Source organism: Nelumbo lutea, chromosome 1, assembly GCF_056320005.1.
Source record: "Nelumbo lutea isolate HS-2025 chromosome 1, American lotus-T2T, whole genome shotgun sequence".
NCBI classification, from domain to species: Eukaryota; Viridiplantae; Streptophyta; class Magnoliopsida; order Proteales; family Nelumbonaceae; genus Nelumbo; species Nelumbo lutea.
Genome location: NC_142684.1, coordinates 180,921,197 through 180,939,919, shown reverse-complemented (window position 1 = coordinate 180,939,919; position 18,723 = coordinate 180,921,197). Strand labels below are relative to the sequence as shown.

Below are 18,723 nucleotides of genomic sequence, written 5' to 3'. Positions count from 1 at the left end.
TCTTTGTTTTTGTTTCCCCCTTGTGTCCATATATTGGAGAGGGGGGGTTATTTCACCTAAAACTTAGGGATCGTTCATTTTTCAGGAAATAGGAGGGGAGAAAGTTAGTCAACGGGAAAGTGATTCCCATTGACCAACTATATAGTTTTCTATTTACAGTAAAATCAGGGCCCCATGGTAAAAGCTAGTTTCCCTGGGTATCACTTACCCAGGTAAGTGATACCTATCTCCTAGGTGTAACTTTCCCAAAAAATAATGGGACAAACTTGCCCATTCTAACATTGGCCTTTTATGGGTAAAAAAAGTTGCTATATAACTTAACTAGGAATCAAAAGAACATTTCCCGGTAAGTGTTTCCCAGGAAATATTTACCTGGGTAAGTTCACTTACCCAGATAAATGTAAGTGACCTTTTGAAAAACGAACAAGGCCTTAAGGATAGCATCCACTTACAGAAAGGCTCTTCATTAGAAGGTATTCTACATCTTCTATGGAAAGTTTGGTTCTCTCTGCAATGACACTTAATGGAATAGTGCGATCTTCCGAGGGACGACTGCAATATAAGAAAATTTGCTTAAATGCAGCAATAGTATAAAGAACAAACAGTAATAACTTAACCTTGCCCAGACAAATTCTTAACTAATACTGCTCTCCAATACACACCTGAAGATGATTTCCATTAAACAGAGAATGTTAATTTTTTCCAACAGTTTCTTTTCATTCTCTACTAATGCTGGCTGAGACATCAAAGCAGCTTTATGAACATGGCAGAGTTCTTGATAACGACCTAAATCACCAAAATTGAAAGCCTGGAGAATGTAGTAGAGCCATTCCACTTTTGTCCCTAGAAGGCACTTTATCTGCACAGTCATTAAGAGAGGTTAATACCTGGAATTAGCAAATACCCACACTCAGAAAAGAAATTGACCAGAGGGTCACTGGATGAGAAAACAATAAAGTAGCTTCCAGGTAACAAACCAGAATTCAACCTCTCCCTCACCCACACTGACCATGCATCAAGAAAATAAAAAGGCACATTCTGCTTTTAACCAGCCTCTTTTACAGATCAGCAGGAGTCAAAAAAATGCATAAGATAATCCCATCCAATAGAAATCAACTAATAAAAGGATGCACGGTCTAGCAATTCAGTAACATTCATAATGGTCCTTACAGCAAACCCTTGGTGCATAACCCAAGGTATCAATCAAGGCAATAAAAAGGCAGTGGGATATAAGAGGAAGATGCTCTAACCCCGCAACTAGACTTCATTTACAATGTTCATTATAAAAAAGCCACTGAGGTTTATATACGAAAAAAACAATAACTATTAGTATGCAAATTCCATTTTAACAATATACAAGGTCAAAAAAATATTTACTAACATCAAACATCAAAAACTCAACCACATACAAGCAGCACTGCAGCAGGTTTTCCATTTTACTAATAAATTTCCAATTATTTCCCATTGTGTCAAATCATGTTGAGGGTGATTCAGATCAACGTGATAATCTGGCTGCTATAGTGGTATTTAGCCCCTGTTTGATATCACTTAAAATAAAAAATAAGTGATGGGACCACAAATAAGTGCAAATAAGTACTTATTCCTGTTTGGCAAAAAAGACGACAATAAGTACTTGTTTCGAAAATAAGTGCTTAAAAAATAAGCAGGTCCAGGGCTGCTATTTTTTTTTTTGATCAATAACACTTTCATTAAATCATCAGTAGAAAATTTACAGGAGGAAGACAAACACACTTATCTTCCAAGAGCCACAAAGAACCTCATGAAAGGAAAAAAAGAAGAGGAAGAGAAAAGAAGACGACACTAAAGTTACAGCTTAGCCCAAAACAGTGAATCCCTTTCTGCCCCTTGTTTAGCTAAACCGTCAGCTAGGGAATTAGCCTATCTTTTAACCCAAAATGTCTTAACTTCCATCTCCCGCACCAGCCACATGAATTTCCTCCTCTCATTGTTGTTTCCATAAACAATCTTGATCTTTAGTCAGCCACCCTATCACCACCTCTGAATCCCCTTCAATTATGAGTTTCTTGATGTTCAACTCCTTAGCTTTCCAGACTCCTTCCATAACTGCAAAGATCTCAGCTCTAAGGGAGTCACCCACTCCAATTGGGCCTGAGAACATGGCAGAGATGACCCCATTTTCGTCCCGAAAAACACCTCCGATCCCCGATTGTCTTGGATTTCCCCTACTACATCCATCAAAGTTTAATTTCAAGAATCCACTAGGTGGGGGAGTCCAAGCCACATTCATTACTGACTTGGTCTGTGTGCAATTTGCCCCACTTCCTCAACATGCCATCCACAGTGACTGTGAATAGTTCCAAAGATTTCAGCCACTATACTGCCCTAATATGTATGATAGCCCTCAGATCTGCTGCTCCTCTCTGGGTTTCTGAGAATATCCTAGAGTTTCTTTCTTCCCACAGTGTCCAACATACTACAGCCCTTGGTCCTCTCCACATTATCCTTCCCCTTTTTATCTGCCACCTGAAAAAGGTAAGGGAGAAAAGGCCCTGCAAGTCTAATGGGGTATTCCAACTACATCCAAATAAGGAGGAAGTCAAATCCCAAATTGACCTCGCAAAGCGGCAAGACACTTTTTCTTTTTTTGGTTAATAATACTTTCATTAAATCATCAATAGAAGATTTACAAAAGGAAGACAAACACGCTTATCTTCCAAGAGCACCAAAGAACCTCAAAAAAAGGAAAAAAAAAAGGAAAAGAAAAGAAAGAAAGAAAAAAAACACACTACAGTTACAGCTTGGCCCAAAAAAGTGAGTCCCTTTATGCCCCTTGTTTAGCTAAACCATCAGCTAGGGAATTAGCCGATCTTTTAACCCAACGTATCTTAACTTCCATCTCCCGCACCAGCCACTTGAATTTCCTCCTCTCATTATTGTACTTCCATAAACCATTGTAATCTTTAAGCATCCACCTATCACCACCTCTGAATCCCCTTCAATTGAGAGTTTCCTGATGTCCAACTCCTTAGCTTTTTGGACTCCTTCCATAACTGCAAAGATCTCAGCTCTAAGGGAGTCACCCACTCCAATTGAGCCTAAGAACATGGCAGAAATGACCCCATTTTCATCCCTAAAAACACCCCCAATCCCTGATTGTCCCGGATTTCCCCCGCTACACCCATCGAAGTTTAGTTTCACGAAGCCACTAGGTGGAGGGGTCCAAGCACACACATTACTGACTTAGTTTGTGTGCAACTTGCAATTTCACCCCACTTCCTTATCAGCCACCTGAAAAAAGAAGGGGGAAAAAGGCCTTGCAAGTCTGATGGGGGGGGGGGGGGGGGGTTCCAACTGCAACCAAAAAGGGACAAAGCCCATTCCCAAATTAATCTCGCAAAATGGCAAGACACCAGTAGGTGAAAACCAATCTCCCCATCCGCTTTACAAAGAACACACCACTGAGGTGACAAACAAGTATTGGGTCTCTTCTTTTGGAGTAAATCACCAGTGTTGATTCTTTCCAGATAGGCTTCCCAACAAAAATTACCAACCCTAGGAGGTATTGCTCTGCACCAAACCTCATCGACAGGAAAAGGAAGGAAGGTAGGACTAGTGGACTGACTTAAGACTTTGAAGAAAGAGGCACAAGAAAAAATGCCATTGGGAGAAGGTGTCCAAATTCTAGAATCCGCCCTAGTGGGGTCTAAGACAACGTTATCAAGAATTGCAATAAGGCTCAAAATAGTGTCAAAGTCTGAGTCCCTCAAATCCCTTCTTAGACCCAAGTTCCACCCAATCCCAAAAATGGAAGAGGACGGGGTGGTAAAAGACGAGATTGGCTCATTTTTCAAATAAGAAAGAGCAAACAAAGAAGGAAACTGATCCTTTAGAGGGGCACTCCCCACCCAGGTTTGTTCCCAAAAATTTATGGATTTACCGGAATTCAAATCATACCTGATATTAGGGGAGAAAACTGGTAGCAAGGCACGAATGGCTTTCCAAGGAGAATTGCTTGTGGTCCTAGCTCGGATTCCAGCGTCCCATCCATTATGCTCCAGCCCATGAATACTTGCCACTATTCTAGCCCAAAGCTTGTCCTTCTCCAAGGGGAATCTCCACAACCACTTTCCCAACAAAGTCATATTCCTTCTCCTAATATTCCCAAGCCCCAAACCACCACAAGTCTTACGCCTACAAACTATCTCCTAGCTCACTCTATGATCCCTCTTTTCCTCTCCCGGTTCCCACAGGAAATCTCTCATTAACTTCTCCAATCTATTAGCAACCTTCACTAAGATTTTAAACACCGACAGCAAAAGATAGGGAAATTAGCAAGTGTGGCCTTAATAAGAGTAATTCTCCCACCAAGAGAGAGGTAGTTCTTTTTCCTTGACACCAGTCTTTTTTCGAACCTTTCCACCACCGGGTTCCAAAAGCTCTCTCTCAGGGAAATATCCCATAAAGGCAACGCTAAGTAGTTCAAAGGCCAACCCGAGACTTCACACCCCAACATTTCAGCACTCTCCCTGATCTCTCCCTCCTCCAAATTCACCCCCACAACACAACTTTTCCCAAGGTTAACTTTCAAGTTGGATATTTGCTCAAACAGTTGTATCACTGACTTCAAATTCCTAATAAAGCTCACATTACCTCCTTCACAAAACAGAATCATGTCGTCAGCAAACTGCAAGTGAGTAAGAGGGGTTTACGCCTTCCCCACTCTCCAGCCTATAATGAGCCCCCTAGAATCTGCTCTGTGAATCAATTTCCCCAAAACCTCCGCAATTAGAGTGAACAAGAAAGAAGAAAGGGGGTCTCCTTGTCTTATACCCCTATTGGCTGGAAAGAAGTCTACCATTGTCCCATTCACTAGCACTGAGTAATGACAATTCCAGACACAACCCATGATCCACTTGCACCATCTAGCCCCGAACCCAAATTTAGTCAAAACTTTCCTCAAAAATTCCCATTCCACCAAGTCATAAGCCTTTTCCAAGTCCAACTTACAAACCACTCCCTTCTTATCCCATTTAAAGTTCTCCACACTCTCATTAGCAATTAAAATCTGATCAGTAATTTGTCTTCCACTCACAAAAGCTCCTTGGAAGTGTGCAATGATATCTGGCAAAACCTTCTTCAGCCTCAAAGACAACATTTTTGCAATGATCTTATACAAGCTATTAACCAAGCTAATTGGCCTAAAATCCTTCTGGTGGGAAGCATCTTTCTTTTTTGGAATTAAGGCTATAAATGTAGAGTTCACACCCGGATTGACAATTCCTCTCCTGTAAAACTCCTCAAAAACCTGCAAAAGATCATCTTTCAAAATGTCCCAAAGTGGCAAGACACCAGTAGGTGAAAAACAGTCTCCCCATCCGCTTTACATAGAACACACCACTGAGGTGACAAGCAAGTATTGGGTCTCTTCTTTTGGAGTAGATCACCTATGTTGATTCTTTCCAGATAGGCTTCCCAACAAAAAACTACCAACCTTAGGAGACATTGCTCTGCACCAAACCTCACCAACAGGGAAAGAGGGGGGAAGGTAGGATTGGTGGACTAACTTAAGACTTTGAAGAGCGAAGCACAAGAGAAAATGCCATTGGGGATAGGTGTCGAGGTCTAAGTCCCTCAAATCCCTTCTTAGACCCAAATTCCACCCAATCCCAAAAGTGGAAGAGGACGGGGTGGTGAAAGACGAGATCGGCTCATTTTTCAAATCAGAAAGAGCATACACAGAAGGAAACTGATCCTTTAAAGGGGCACTCCCCACCCAAGTTTGTTCCCAAAATTTTATGGAGTTACCGGAATTCAAGTCATACCTGATATTAGGGGAGAAAACTGGTAGCATGTCATGAATGGCTTTCCAAGGAGAATTGCTTGTGGTCCTAGCTCTGATTCCAGCATCCCATCCATTGTGCTCCAGCCCACGTATACTTGCCACTATTCTAGCCCATAGCTTCTCCTTCTCCATAGGGAACCTCCATAACCACTTCCCCAACAGAGTCATATTCCTTCTCCTGATACTCCCAAGCCCCACGCCACCACAAGACTTACTCCTACATACAATCTCCCAGCTAACTCTATGATCCCTCTTCTCCTCTCCTAGCTCCCACAGGAAATCTCTCATAAGCTTCTCCAATCTGTTAGCAACCTTCACTAGGATTTTAAACACCGACAGGAAAAATAACCAGGGTTGCTTATTTTAAGTATTTATTCTATTTTTCTGGGACAAGAGTGTCACTATAAACTTTTCAAATTTTCATGGAATGACCCTATGAAGAACCGTCTTCTCCATTTGCCCGTGAAGAACTATCTCCATTTTCACTGTAGACAATGCAAAGAAGGCAAAAGTCTCGTCTGTTGCTGCTGGTATAGAGCATATGTTCATAGAGGATTTTGAAATCTACACAGGCATCCACATGTTCGTCGGTGCCGACATTCTACAGATTGTGTTTAAGCAAAGCCCCAACTTTGGATGGGAAATTGAGCAATGGCATGAAGAGGCCCATATGGGAACAAATGTCTCTACAAAGACAATGCAGGCCTGATCATGAGACAAATAGCAAAAGCCAAAAAGGAATAGGCTAGTCGAAGAAGTAGCACGAGATATTATCAGTAGCTACCAGCAGAAGAAGACCGATTTCAATATTAGAGATGTTGATATAGATGATTGTGATGAAAACGACGATATTGTAGTGAGCTATGCAAGTTCTGATCTTTTCGAGCTCAATAACTTAGCTGTAATTGGTATAGACAGGTATAGAGAAGAGTTGCCAATGTATGAAACAACCCGTCTCGCTACCAATCACGCCATCACTAGTGGCTTGATTTTTTAGTTGTTCAACAGTATTATAAAAAAGATTAAAGAAAAAAAATTTGATCAGCAAAAGAGAAATTTAGCTTTTTAATAAACTGAAAAACATATTACAGTTTCTTTATCTACTCTGCACTCCAGAGTATTACAATATGCAAATAAACCCAAATTATATGGACCAACATCCCACTATTGTGAACTTGTGATACAGCCAGCTACAATTTAGCCCAAAATAGAGTAGGTCTATCAACTCCCTGTACTCTAAAAGATGAAAGATGATGAAAGAAATATTGTCATCCTTTTTCAAATTTTAATGGTTTGGAGGTTTATTTTACATTAGGGAATAATTAAGTGCTTACCTTTCTTTGGTTTTTGTACAAGACCTTCTATTTTGGGTTAATTTTTTAATTTATTATTATTATTATTGTTGTTGTTAATATTATTACTACTATTAATATTATAATTACAAGAATTTTTTATTATTTGAAAGTACTATATTATTTTGTAAAAGTACTTTTTGAATGTAATATAAATTATCATTATCATTATTATTATAATATTGTTATTATTCTTAATTTTATTATTATTATTGTATTTTCTCATATAATATAAATTATTTAATAGCACCACGTGTAACATGTGCAGTGCCATGTGATGACATGTGGGCCCATGTGTATTGTGAGGGGTAGAGTTATCATTTCCACTGAAATAGTTTAATATAATATTCATAAAATAACATTTATGTGCATTTGTTATGTTGGGGATATAATTGTCATTTCCACAAAAATAAGTACTTATTGGTTAAATGGCTTACCAAACCCCGAATAAGTACTTTAAATAAGTAAAATAAGTGTAAGTGGTTTGGAAAAGAACCCCAAACACCAAATAAGTACTTATTTCTCAAACCACTTATTCGCCAAACACAGCCTTAGCCCAGTAGAGATGGATCAAGAATGGGTTTGCAGTCCAAGAGACTACTAATCAATAGACACTCTGTGCTATATTTTACTAAACTTGCAACCCTAAATGTTGACAAATAACAACATATTTTCAACCCTAAATGTGTCCAGCATTGTAGGCCTTAAGCTCAACGGAAAGACCATTATTAGAATTCATATGATCAGAATACTAAAATCCTTCCCACCCGAAAGATTTTAGGCCAATTAGCTTGGTTAATAACTTGTATAAGATCATTGCAAAAGTGTTGTCTTTGAGGCTGAAGAAGATTTTGCCAGATATCATTGCACACTACCAAGGAGCTTTTGTGAGTGGAAGACAAATTACTTATCAGATTTTAATTGCTAATGAGAGTGTGGAGAACTTTAAGAAGGATAAGAAGAAGGGAGTGGTTTGTAAGCTGGACTTGGAAAAGGCTTATGACTTGGTGGACTAGGAATTTTTGAGGAAAGTTTTGACTAAATTTGGGTTCGAGGCTAGATGGTGTAAGTGGATCATAGGTTGTGTCCGGAATTGTCATTACTCAGTGCTAGTGCATGGGACAGTAGTAGACTTCTTTCCAGCCAATAGGGGTATAAGACAAGGAGACCCCCTTTCTCCTTTCTTGTTCATTTTAATTGTGGAGGTTTTGGGGAAATTGATTCACGGAACAGATTCTAGGGGGCTCATTAGAGGCTGGAGGGTTGGGAGGATGGAAACCCCCCTCACACATTTACAGTTTGCTGATGAAGTATGAGGTGTCGGGGAGGTGTATAGGATTGCAACAAGATTTCTTTGGAGACCACAAAGGACACTCCACAAAAAGCTTCAGAATTAAGAGCCTAAGAATTGCAAAGGTGGATTATGTGTGCTTTCAAATCTTCATATTCAGCAGCCTCGTTGTCAAAAGATCCCCCCCGATGCCTATACCTTGAAAATGCCATTGAGACATCACATCAAGGATATGCTCAGAAGCTACCCAGCTACCACCAATCAGGTTTAGGAAGAAGTTCCTTAAGCATCTTGCAATCGGGCATTGAAGAAAAAGATGGTTTGCAAATCCAGTGTCCTGCAAGCCATGATAAAGACCTGAGGGGGAATCCACAATCTATCCAAGTTCTTCCTTTGCAGCAGATCAGAAGTATTGGTTCTCCTTAGAACACACCTCCCAAACAAAAAAGGACACTATCAGGGGATAACGGGGTTCCATACCTTCTTGTCCTGAAACATAGAATCATGTGGGCCTGAAACAAGTCTTGAAGAAAGAGTTGGTAGTAAATTTAGGGTGGACCTTCCAGATTATGAGGTCACAAGAAGGAGAAATATAAATTTCCTTGAGAGAATCTAGGAAGGTGGCAACTCCAGTGATTTCATGGTTCCTAAAGGGTCTTCTAAGAGCTAAATTCCACAAGTTGCCTTGAACAAAAGGAGTTATGCAGGAGGAAATAACAGTATTTTTGTTTAGAAACAAGCTTAAGATATGGGGAAAAGATACAGCCAAAGTTCTCTAACCCCACCACCAAAGGCCAGTCCACAACTTGATTTTATTACCTTTACCCACTTGGAATCTAAGTGAAATTGATGAAAGGTTATAGGTTTGAGGGATGCCTTTCCACAGGTTGGTGTATTTGACCCAGTCCAAGTGGTGATTGTATTCCCAACCATTGGCATCCCTCCCATACTTATGATCACCACAGCCCACAGAGCATTTGTTTTAATGGGGAACCTTCAATCTCCAAAGCCATTTTCCCAACAGAGCTAAATTCCTTTCCTTGATATGCCTGATCCCCAGCCCACCAGCCTCCTTTTGCTTACACACCTTTTCCCACTTCTTTTTTTATCGGTAAACACAAGTCCCACTTCACCAAATGGTTTCTTCTCGCACTATCACCTTCCCACAATAAGTCCCATTGCAGCTTTTTAAATCAGTCATTCACATTAGCAGGAATGCAAAATACCAAAACGTGATTGGAAGGTTAGATAGATTAATTTGGATGGGGGAGAAATCAGGAATTTTCAGTCAAATCCTTTTATAACAGATTGTGCAATGATGAGGAAAGTTTTCCTGAAAACAGGATCTGGAGATCAGCAGCTCACTTCAAAGATTCTTTTTTATGTGGGTGGCAGTTTAGGGGAAGTGCTTAACAGCTAGCAACTTATCAAAGAGAAGGATGGCGGTGGAACCTAGCAGATGTGTGATGTGTGGTGAAAATTCTGAGGGGGCGGAGCATCCTTTCATTTACTGCAGTTTTGCATGGGAGATATGGATGAAATCTTGATGTTTGGAGTACATTTCTGTTTCCCAAGAGACCTGTTGGCATTACTATGGAGTTGGAATGTGTTGGGGAGATAGTTCCAGCAACAGTGCTGTGGTCAATCCGGATAGAAAGAAATAGGAGGTTTTTTTTAAAACAATTTCATTACAGTAAATACAGTAGCTGGGGAAGGATATACTCATGGACAGCAATACTATGTTTTTTTTTTTGATAACTGAAAAAGGATTTATTAATGATATATCAGAAATGTTACAAGTACCCCAAGGAGAGGCACGAGGTGCAACCTCCTTTGATATTAAAGTGTAAAAGCTACACCAAAAACATTACAATGTTGCCCAGTACAGATGTTCCCTCAAAACCTTTTTTTATCAGCAAAAGAGAATTTTATTTGAAGTTAGGATCAAAAATTAAAATAAGGTTTTACAGCTTTGTGTATGGGATTAAACTCCCACATTACTGCATATTTCTGTCCCACTTTACATTGCAGCCCAAAACAATTGTTGCCTCAAAGCCCCTTGTTTAGCAAGATGTTCCCTCAAAACCTTATAGCTATTTTTTTATCTCAGTTATCTTTTTGTATGCAATTAATCAAAGTGGAATTTGGGTTGTACAAAGAAAATACCTGCCTTGCCCAGTACCTTAATGTGTGTAGAGAAGATGGGCCGAATGGCCCATAGGCTGTTACTGTATGTTATCTCTATGTTCTTCTCTGTAATGGGCCTTATTCTGGGCCCATACTCTTTTATGTTCCTTTTTTGTAATTTCTTGTCCAACTAAGGACCTCTCTTGTAATTACAAAAAGATTAACTTAATAAAAGTGTATTAGAGAGTTAGAGGGAGGTTATGTTCGAAACACTCATCCTCTAACTCTCCTTGCCGCAGCTCTCTCTTCTTCTCTAATCTCTCTTGCTAGTCTCCTTTGTTTCAAACACAGTCCCCACTTCTAGGACTGTTTTTCAACTTGGTATCAGAGCAGGCCACTGCTTGGCGTGTCCCTCATGTGGTTCTAGTCCAGCCAACTACATGAGGAGGTTCTAGGGCTGAGAGTTTACAGTCATCCGCCTGATTCTTGGAGGTCATTGGAGGGTTCCCAAGCTTCTACACACTTGGAGAAGGGTTCGGTGGCTAGGAAGAATCAGAGAACAAGTTGCTTTGCCTGATTTAAAATCAGAGAAAAGGGTTTTTCGAAGTCATCCTAGAGGACAAGTGTTCGGCCTGGTTTATTGTACAAACCAGAGACTCTCTTACTGTAAGTCTTTGCTCAGTTGTTTCTGGGTTAATTTTTCACTGTTCTGGACTGTTAAAAGGGGCCGAAGTTTCCTTGAAAACAGTGCTACTATTCGGCTATCCTCTGGTCTGACTTAATCCAGAGATTTCTGGGTTGTTTTTATCTCTTTTCCGGACTGTCAAGTAGCTGAAATACCCATGGAATCACTGCTACTGAGACTACATCATTCGGCCACTGTTGCAGGACTGCTCCTACCCAGAAATCTCTGGGTTGTTTTTGGAGGTCCTATTCGGCTGATTATTGGGGTTGGGAAGTTGCTGAGACTGTTAAAACTAAGAGGTACTAGTCTCATCTTCATTCCAGCCCCTTCTTGAAGGCTGAAACAGTAAACAGTACCCTATACTTTGAGGGTTGAAACAGTAAACAGTGTGTTGTCAAGTATTGCACACTGAGTGTTCGACAGAAGGTGTCTCAAGGACTGTATTTCTTTTGCCTTCCTCTTGGGACATCGACTGTTAGAATCAGAAATATCTTGTATTTGGAGGTTGTTGGGTGTCTTTTGGAGGCTGAAACAGAAAAGAAAAGAATTATCATCGAACTTTGCAAAATGGATTTCTCAAACTTTGAAAACAAGAATACTGCTGAATATGGGCAGATGTTGGGAACCCCAACCGATTCTATGCTAGCTGTAACTACAGTCAAGCTTGATGGGACCAATTACTTAGCTTGGTCACAATCAGTGAAAATCCATATTTGTAGCAAGGGAAAATGGGGTTTTATTTCTGGGAGCAAGAAAGCTCCTTCAGAAGATGATCCATCTTATGAGAAATGGGTACAAGAAAACTACACTGTGATTGGGTGGCTTGTGAACTCAATGCAGCCACAGATCAGTCAACATTATCTGTGGATGAATTCGGCTAAAGAGATCTGGGATAGTGTTGCAGAGACTTATTCCCAGAAGTTGAATGTTGCTAGAGCTTACAAACTGAGAAGTGATGTGAAAAATCTAAGACAGTGGGAGAAGTCACTTGCAGCATACTTCTCAATCTTAAAATCTATATGGCAAGAGATTGATTTGATAGAGGCCGTGACTTGGGATACCCCCAAGGATGCTGAAACATACAAAAAATTGGTTGAGCGGAATAGGATGTTTGAGTTCTTGACAGGGCTGAATTCTGAAATATGATATTACAAAGCAAAACATCTTGTCCAAGGAAGATGTTTCATTGTCACAAGCCTATACTCTGGTCAGCAGTGAAGAAAGTAGAAGGCAAATGCTGGTTCAAAGATTTGGTATTAATGATCATTTTGCAAATATGGGAATTAAACCCAAAGGGGTTACAAAAGCTCACAGTGGCTCAGGAAGGAAAGAAGTGGTGTGTGAATATTGTAAGAAACCGAAACATTCAAAGGACAAGTGCTGGAAGTTGCATCCCAATCTTGTACCTATCAGATTCCAGAAGAAGATTGATAGTAGAAAGACAGGAAGTGCACATTCAGCCGCAGGCACAGATACAGAGGTTGAATCTACCAGTGCACAGTTGGCAGCCATGAAAGCTGGTTATGAGAAGTTTGGAAAGATGATCAGTCAGCTTGAAGGTGCATCTTCATCATCCATCCCTTCTGGAAGTTCAGCCACCATTGCCTTTGCTCACTCAGGTATAAGGCCTTCTGCTAACCATGCATCCACCTCAGGTAAACACAAAACCCCTTGGATCATAGACTCAGGTGCTTCTGATCACATGACCAACATTTCCACTTTATTTGTTTCATATGACTTACTTCCTGGCCATGACAAAATCACCTTAGTTGATAGTTCTCTTGCCCCTATTTCCGGCAAGGGAACTGTCAAGGCTACAGACTCCTTACTCTTACCTTCCACTCTTCATGTGCCTAAATTAAATACCAATTTGTTATCTGTAAGTAGCCTGACCAAATCATTGAATTGTTGTGTAACATTTTTCCCTTCTCACTGTGTGTTTCAAGACCTGAAGTCTCAGAAGGTGATTGGGAGTGGCCATTAAGCGAATGGAATATACTTGCTCGACACCCCTGGCCAATGTTGTGATCATCCCAAGAATGTTGCTTTTGGTTCTACCTTTTCAGAGTCTGTTAGTCAAATTATGTTGAGTCATTGTCGGTTGGGTCATTTACCTTTTTCTGCTTTAAGCCATTTGTTTCTAAAACTGTTTAAGGAAGTCAGTGTGTCCAGTCTCAATTGTGAGTCTTGTCAGTTGTCAAAGCATTGTAGAAAAAATTACCCTATGAGCAATAAAAGATCCTCTTTTCTTTTTCATATTGTGCACTCTGATGTGTGGGGGCCATACCATTTATCCTCTATGGGGGGTTACAGATATTTTATCTTGTTCATTGATGACTTCTCTAGATTCACCTGGATATACTTAATGAAATCCCGGGATGAAGTCCCAAGACTTGTGAGGCAATTTCATGAGCTTGTTCTAACTCAATTTGGTACCAGAATTAAGGTTTTCAGATCTGACAATGCAAAAGAGTACTTTGAGAAGAGTTTATCCTTGTATCTTTCGGACATGGGGGTTATTCATCAAAGCTCCTGTGTTAGAACCCCTGAACAAAATGGAGTTGTTGAGAGGAAAAATAGACATATTGTTGAAGTTGCAAGGAGCCTTTTGTTTGCCTCACATGTTCCCACAAGATTTTGGGATGATGCTGTACTTACTGCTACTTATCTCATAAACTATATGCCTTCAAGGGTTCTAGGGTTCAAATCCCCCTTCAGTCTTCTTCATCTAGACAAGGATCTCTTCCCAATTCCTCTTCGTGTGTTTGGTTGTACCTGCTATGTTCACATTCCAAGTGTGCAAAGACACAGGTTTGAACCGAAAGCCCACAAATGTATCTTCCTTGGTTACTCCCCCACACAAAAGGGTTATTGCTGTTTTGATCCAAAGACTGGCACCCGACATGTCTCTATGGATGTTACATTTAATGAACTTTCTCCTTTTTATAGTTCCTCTCAGGATGGACTTTGTCCACAGGGGGAGAGTCTGTCACAAGTTTTTGCTCTTCCTCTTCCTGTCCCAGTTGAGCCTCTTGACAAACCTGTATCCTCACCAAATGAGTCAAAGGAGGATTAATCACTTCATACCTCTTGTCCAGGGAGCCCTATTTCTTTACCCCCTCGCCCTATCCATAATCCCAAAGTGTATCAAAGACAGAGATCCAGGAATGAGCAAGTGGTTTCCCTTACAACAAATAAAGCTCATACATTCCCAATCACAGATGAGATAACAGGTACTGCTTCAACTCCTTTAGAATCATCTTTTCTAGACCTTGATGTCCCCATTGCTGTTAGGAAAGGGAAGCGGAAATGTACTGCACACTGCATTTCCAAACACCTTTCTTATGACCTGCTTTCTCCTTCATACTTTGCCTATCTCTCTTCTGTTGCTTCTAACCCCATTCCTAGGTCTGTCTCAGAAGCTCTTGGGATTCCAGAATGGAAAGATGCTATGGAAACCGAAATGGATGCTCTACATGCAAATGGTACTTGGGAGGTGGTGGATTTGCCTGAAGGGAAGGATCCGATTGGGTGCAAGTGGATTTTCACCATTAAATACAGGGCTGATGGAACTATTGAGAGGTACAAGGCTAGGCTTGTTGCAAAAGGGTATACACAGACATATGGAATTGACTACCTGGAGACTTTTGCCCCTGTTGCCAAGATGACATCTGTGAGGGTTCTTTTATCTCTGGCAACTCACTTTGATTGGCCTCTCTATCAGTTGGATGTAAAAAATGCATTCCTGAATGGTGACTTACATGAGGAAGTCTACATGTGCCTTCCCCCAGGGATGTATGGGAAAGATATGCAAGGAAAGGTATGCAGATTGAAGAAATCTCTTTATGGTCTCAAACAATCTCCTAGAGCCTGGTTTGAGAGATTTAGAGCTGCATTTGTTAGATTCGGCTATGTTCAGACACAGTCGGATCATACTCTGTTTGTGAAGAGAAGTAGATCCTTGGCAGTGTATCTCATTGTGTATGTTGATGACATTACAGTGACTAATGATGATGCCTCAGGCATTCTGGCTCTTAAGTCTTTCCTCCATACAGAATTTGAGATTAAGGATCTGGGGGAGTTGAGATACTTCCTTGGCATAGAAGTTGCCAGATCCAAGGATGGGATCCTTATTTCCCAAAGGAAATATGTTCTTGATTTATTGTCTGAAACTGGAAAACTGGGTGCAAGACCAACTACAACTCCCATTGATATGAGTCACAAACTTTCAGCTACAGATGGAACTCTGTTGGAAGACAAAGGGGTTTTTCAGAGACTTCTTGGGAAGCTCTTGTACCTGTGTATGACTAGACCAGACATTGCGTATGTTGTCAGTTGCATTAGCCAATTCATGCATGCTCCTAGAGATACTCATATGACAACAGCAAAATGGATTTTGTGCTATCTGAAAGGCTCTCCAGGGAAAGGAATCCTATTTACCAAGCATGACCACTTGAAACTTGAAGCCTATACTGATGCTGATTGGGCTGGAAATATGGATGACAGAAGATCTACTTCAGGATATTGCAGTCTGGTGGCTGGTAATGTTGTCTCTTGGAGGAGTAAGAAACAATCTGTTGTGGCCAGATCTTCTGCAGAAGCAGAGTATAGGGTCATGGCACATGGGGTCTCAGAATTGTTGTGGCTAAGGTCCTTAATGGAAGAACTTGGGATTGATCATGACAGACCCATGATGTTGTACTGTGATAATCAGGCTGCCATCAACATTGCTCACAACCCGGTACAACATGATCGAACCAAACATATTGAAGTTGATAGACATTTTATCCGAGAAAGAGTCTCCTCCGGAGAAGTGTGCCTTCCATCCGTTACCTCTGAAGGCCAATTGGCAGACTTTCTAACCAAAGGCATCTCCAAGGCAAGACTTCATCATGACACTGGCAAGCTGGGCATGATTGACATCTATGCTCAGCTTGAGGGGGAGTGTAGAGAAGATGGGCCGAATGGCCCATATGCTGTTACTGTATGTTATCTCTATGTTCTTCTCTGTAATGGGCCTTATTTTGGGCACATACTCTTTTATGTTCCTTTTTTGTAATTTCTTGTCCAACTAAGGACCTCTTTTGTAATTACTAAAAGATTAACTTAATAAAAGTGTATTAGAGAGTTAGAGGGAGGTTATGTTCGAAACACTCATCCTCTAACTCTCCTTGCCGCAGCTCTCTCTTCTTCTCTAATCTCTCTTGCTAGTCTCCTTTGTTTCAAACACAGTCCCCACTTCTAGGACTGTTTTTCAACTGCAAAGGCTTTGTACAGGCTTTGTTTCTTTAATGAAATACTTTATCTTTCCCTCAAAATAAGGAAGGTTTGATAGAGCTGACTTGCTCAAGGTTAATCCACCACCTTTTGAAATGTAGCTTTTCTTTCATTAAGGTAGTCTCTCCTTACACTTTTCTATGACCAGGTCCCAGCGTCCCAGAAGCTCACACACCTCAGATTTCCTCCAAGAGGCATATGGCACACCCAAATACACTATTGGTCAGTTATCCACATTACAACCAACTAACCAAGAGTGTGTTGTAATCTAACACTCTAAGGATCTTAGAATGTGTCATTCTTTACCCCTACAAACTCTACAAGAATTCAAGACTACAAATATTGCCCACCCCACCACTTTCCAGTAGAACTACTTTATCCTCAAAATTTCATCAAGTAACTCCTTCAAAATAGTCCAACATAAGACAAACAGCAGCCAATTCCATAACATAGTTGCCAAAGCACCTTTGTGAAGTTAGGCAACATGGCAATAGGTGCCCACCTAGGCAATGGATTTAAAAAAAAAAAATAAAGAAAAAAGAAAAAAAAAGGTATTGAGGTAATACCCTAGGTTTAATAGAATCCAGCAAATCACCTTTCACTTATAATTACCAATAATCTTCACTAAATAAGCATAAAATTCATATCAAAGCACAGAAAATTAACATATTCATGATCGATCAAAAAATTAACATATTCATGAGATAAGAAATCTCAGAAAACTATAGGGTAGAGCCCCTGTTTTTGTCCCAAGAAAAAAAAGGGGGTGGAAGAAGAAGATTGTCTTAGAAAAAAAGGAAAATACTTAAAAATAAAAAGATGACATAATTTGGTTTCTCTTGTGTTGATCAAATAAAACTTTCAAGTTCTTCCTTTCTTTTCAGTTCTGGTTTTGAAGTCTTCAAGGGTTCAAGGTAGTGTCCACCGACTTATGTATCCCTGATAAATAAGGAAAAAGAAACTAGTAATATGAATTATTAAAATATTATAAGCCCACAAAATGAATAATTTAGTTTATAACATCCACTTTTGTTGATAGATAAAATATCACATTTCCATTAACTCAAAGACAGATTACATGAACAGACCCTTAGAAAGGCATGACATGCTGTCTCTCCAAACAGAATACACATAAGTTAAAGCAAAAAGTACAAGAGTGCTAATAGAAAATTACAGTTGAGCCCAGAATAAGGTTTCCCTATTTGTCCCTTGTTTTGCCAAGACATCAGCAAATGCATTAGCTGATCTCCACACCCACTGTATTGTTACAGACATATTCCTTGTCAGCCATATGAATTTCTTTAGCTCACTTCTGTAACCCCACACGACATCCTCCGGATTATTTAACCAATCCACCACTATCTTAGAGTCCCCTTCAATCAGCAGCTGCTCCACACCCAATTCTTTTGCGAGAAGTACTCCTTGTATTGCAGCTAACAATTCTGCCTGAACAGAGTTCCCAACACCTAATGGACCAGAGTAGAGTAGAACAACCTCTCCAGCCTCTCAGAACACCTCCCAACACAGAGGGCCCCGGGTTGCCCTGGCTAGTCCCATCAAAATTCAGCCTCATTGAACCTTGAGGAGGGGGCACAACTTGGTTTATAATACCAACTTCTTCTATTTAGAATAAATTTAATTATTATATCATACAAATTGTTGCTATTTTAGATATAAATATTATTTTATTACATATGAGCATGCTTCTCATGCTATAAGAGTTTAAAATACTATTAAATCATGTATAGTTTAATATATTTCATAAAGAAAATTTAAAAAAAAAAAATTATACTGATAAGCTTAAAAATAGTGTTTTAAAAGAAAAAGTATCATATCAAAACAAATTATTTAAATGATAATTGCTTACATATAAATTGAAACCTTAAATTAATATAGTTAACAAAATAAAATTTGTTGAAAACAATATAAAAGACTTTTAGCACAGAGTAATATGTCGAGATATATTTCAATAATATTTCATATCAGCACCCATGGAAATGGAAGTATATAATTTTTAAAATTATGAATGCAAATAAGGAAATCAATTACAGAAGCCTTTCCTATGTTATCAGGATACATCCAATTTCTTTTCACCAGTGACCATGTAATACTAAAATGACCCTAGCTGTTTCCTAATTGAAAAACCACAACAGAAACTTTTGGCATG

General features: G+C 39.8%; 1 protein-coding gene across 1 annotated transcript in view; it reads right to left on the bottom strand.

Annotated features, from left to right (window-relative positions):
- The window catches only part of LOC148879602 (26S proteasome non-ATPase regulatory subunit 13 homolog B), a 35,549-nt gene that overhangs the window by 4,551 nt on the left and 12,275 nt on the right, over positions 1-18,723 (bottom strand). The window contains exons 4-5 of the mRNA XM_088961171.1: positions 663-859; positions 453-552 (exon numbers count right to left, since the gene is read on the bottom strand). Coding sequence (XP_088817297.1) covers positions 453-552; positions 663-859 — 297 coding nt within the window. The remainder of the gene's footprint in view (positions 1-452; positions 553-662; positions 860-18,723) is intronic.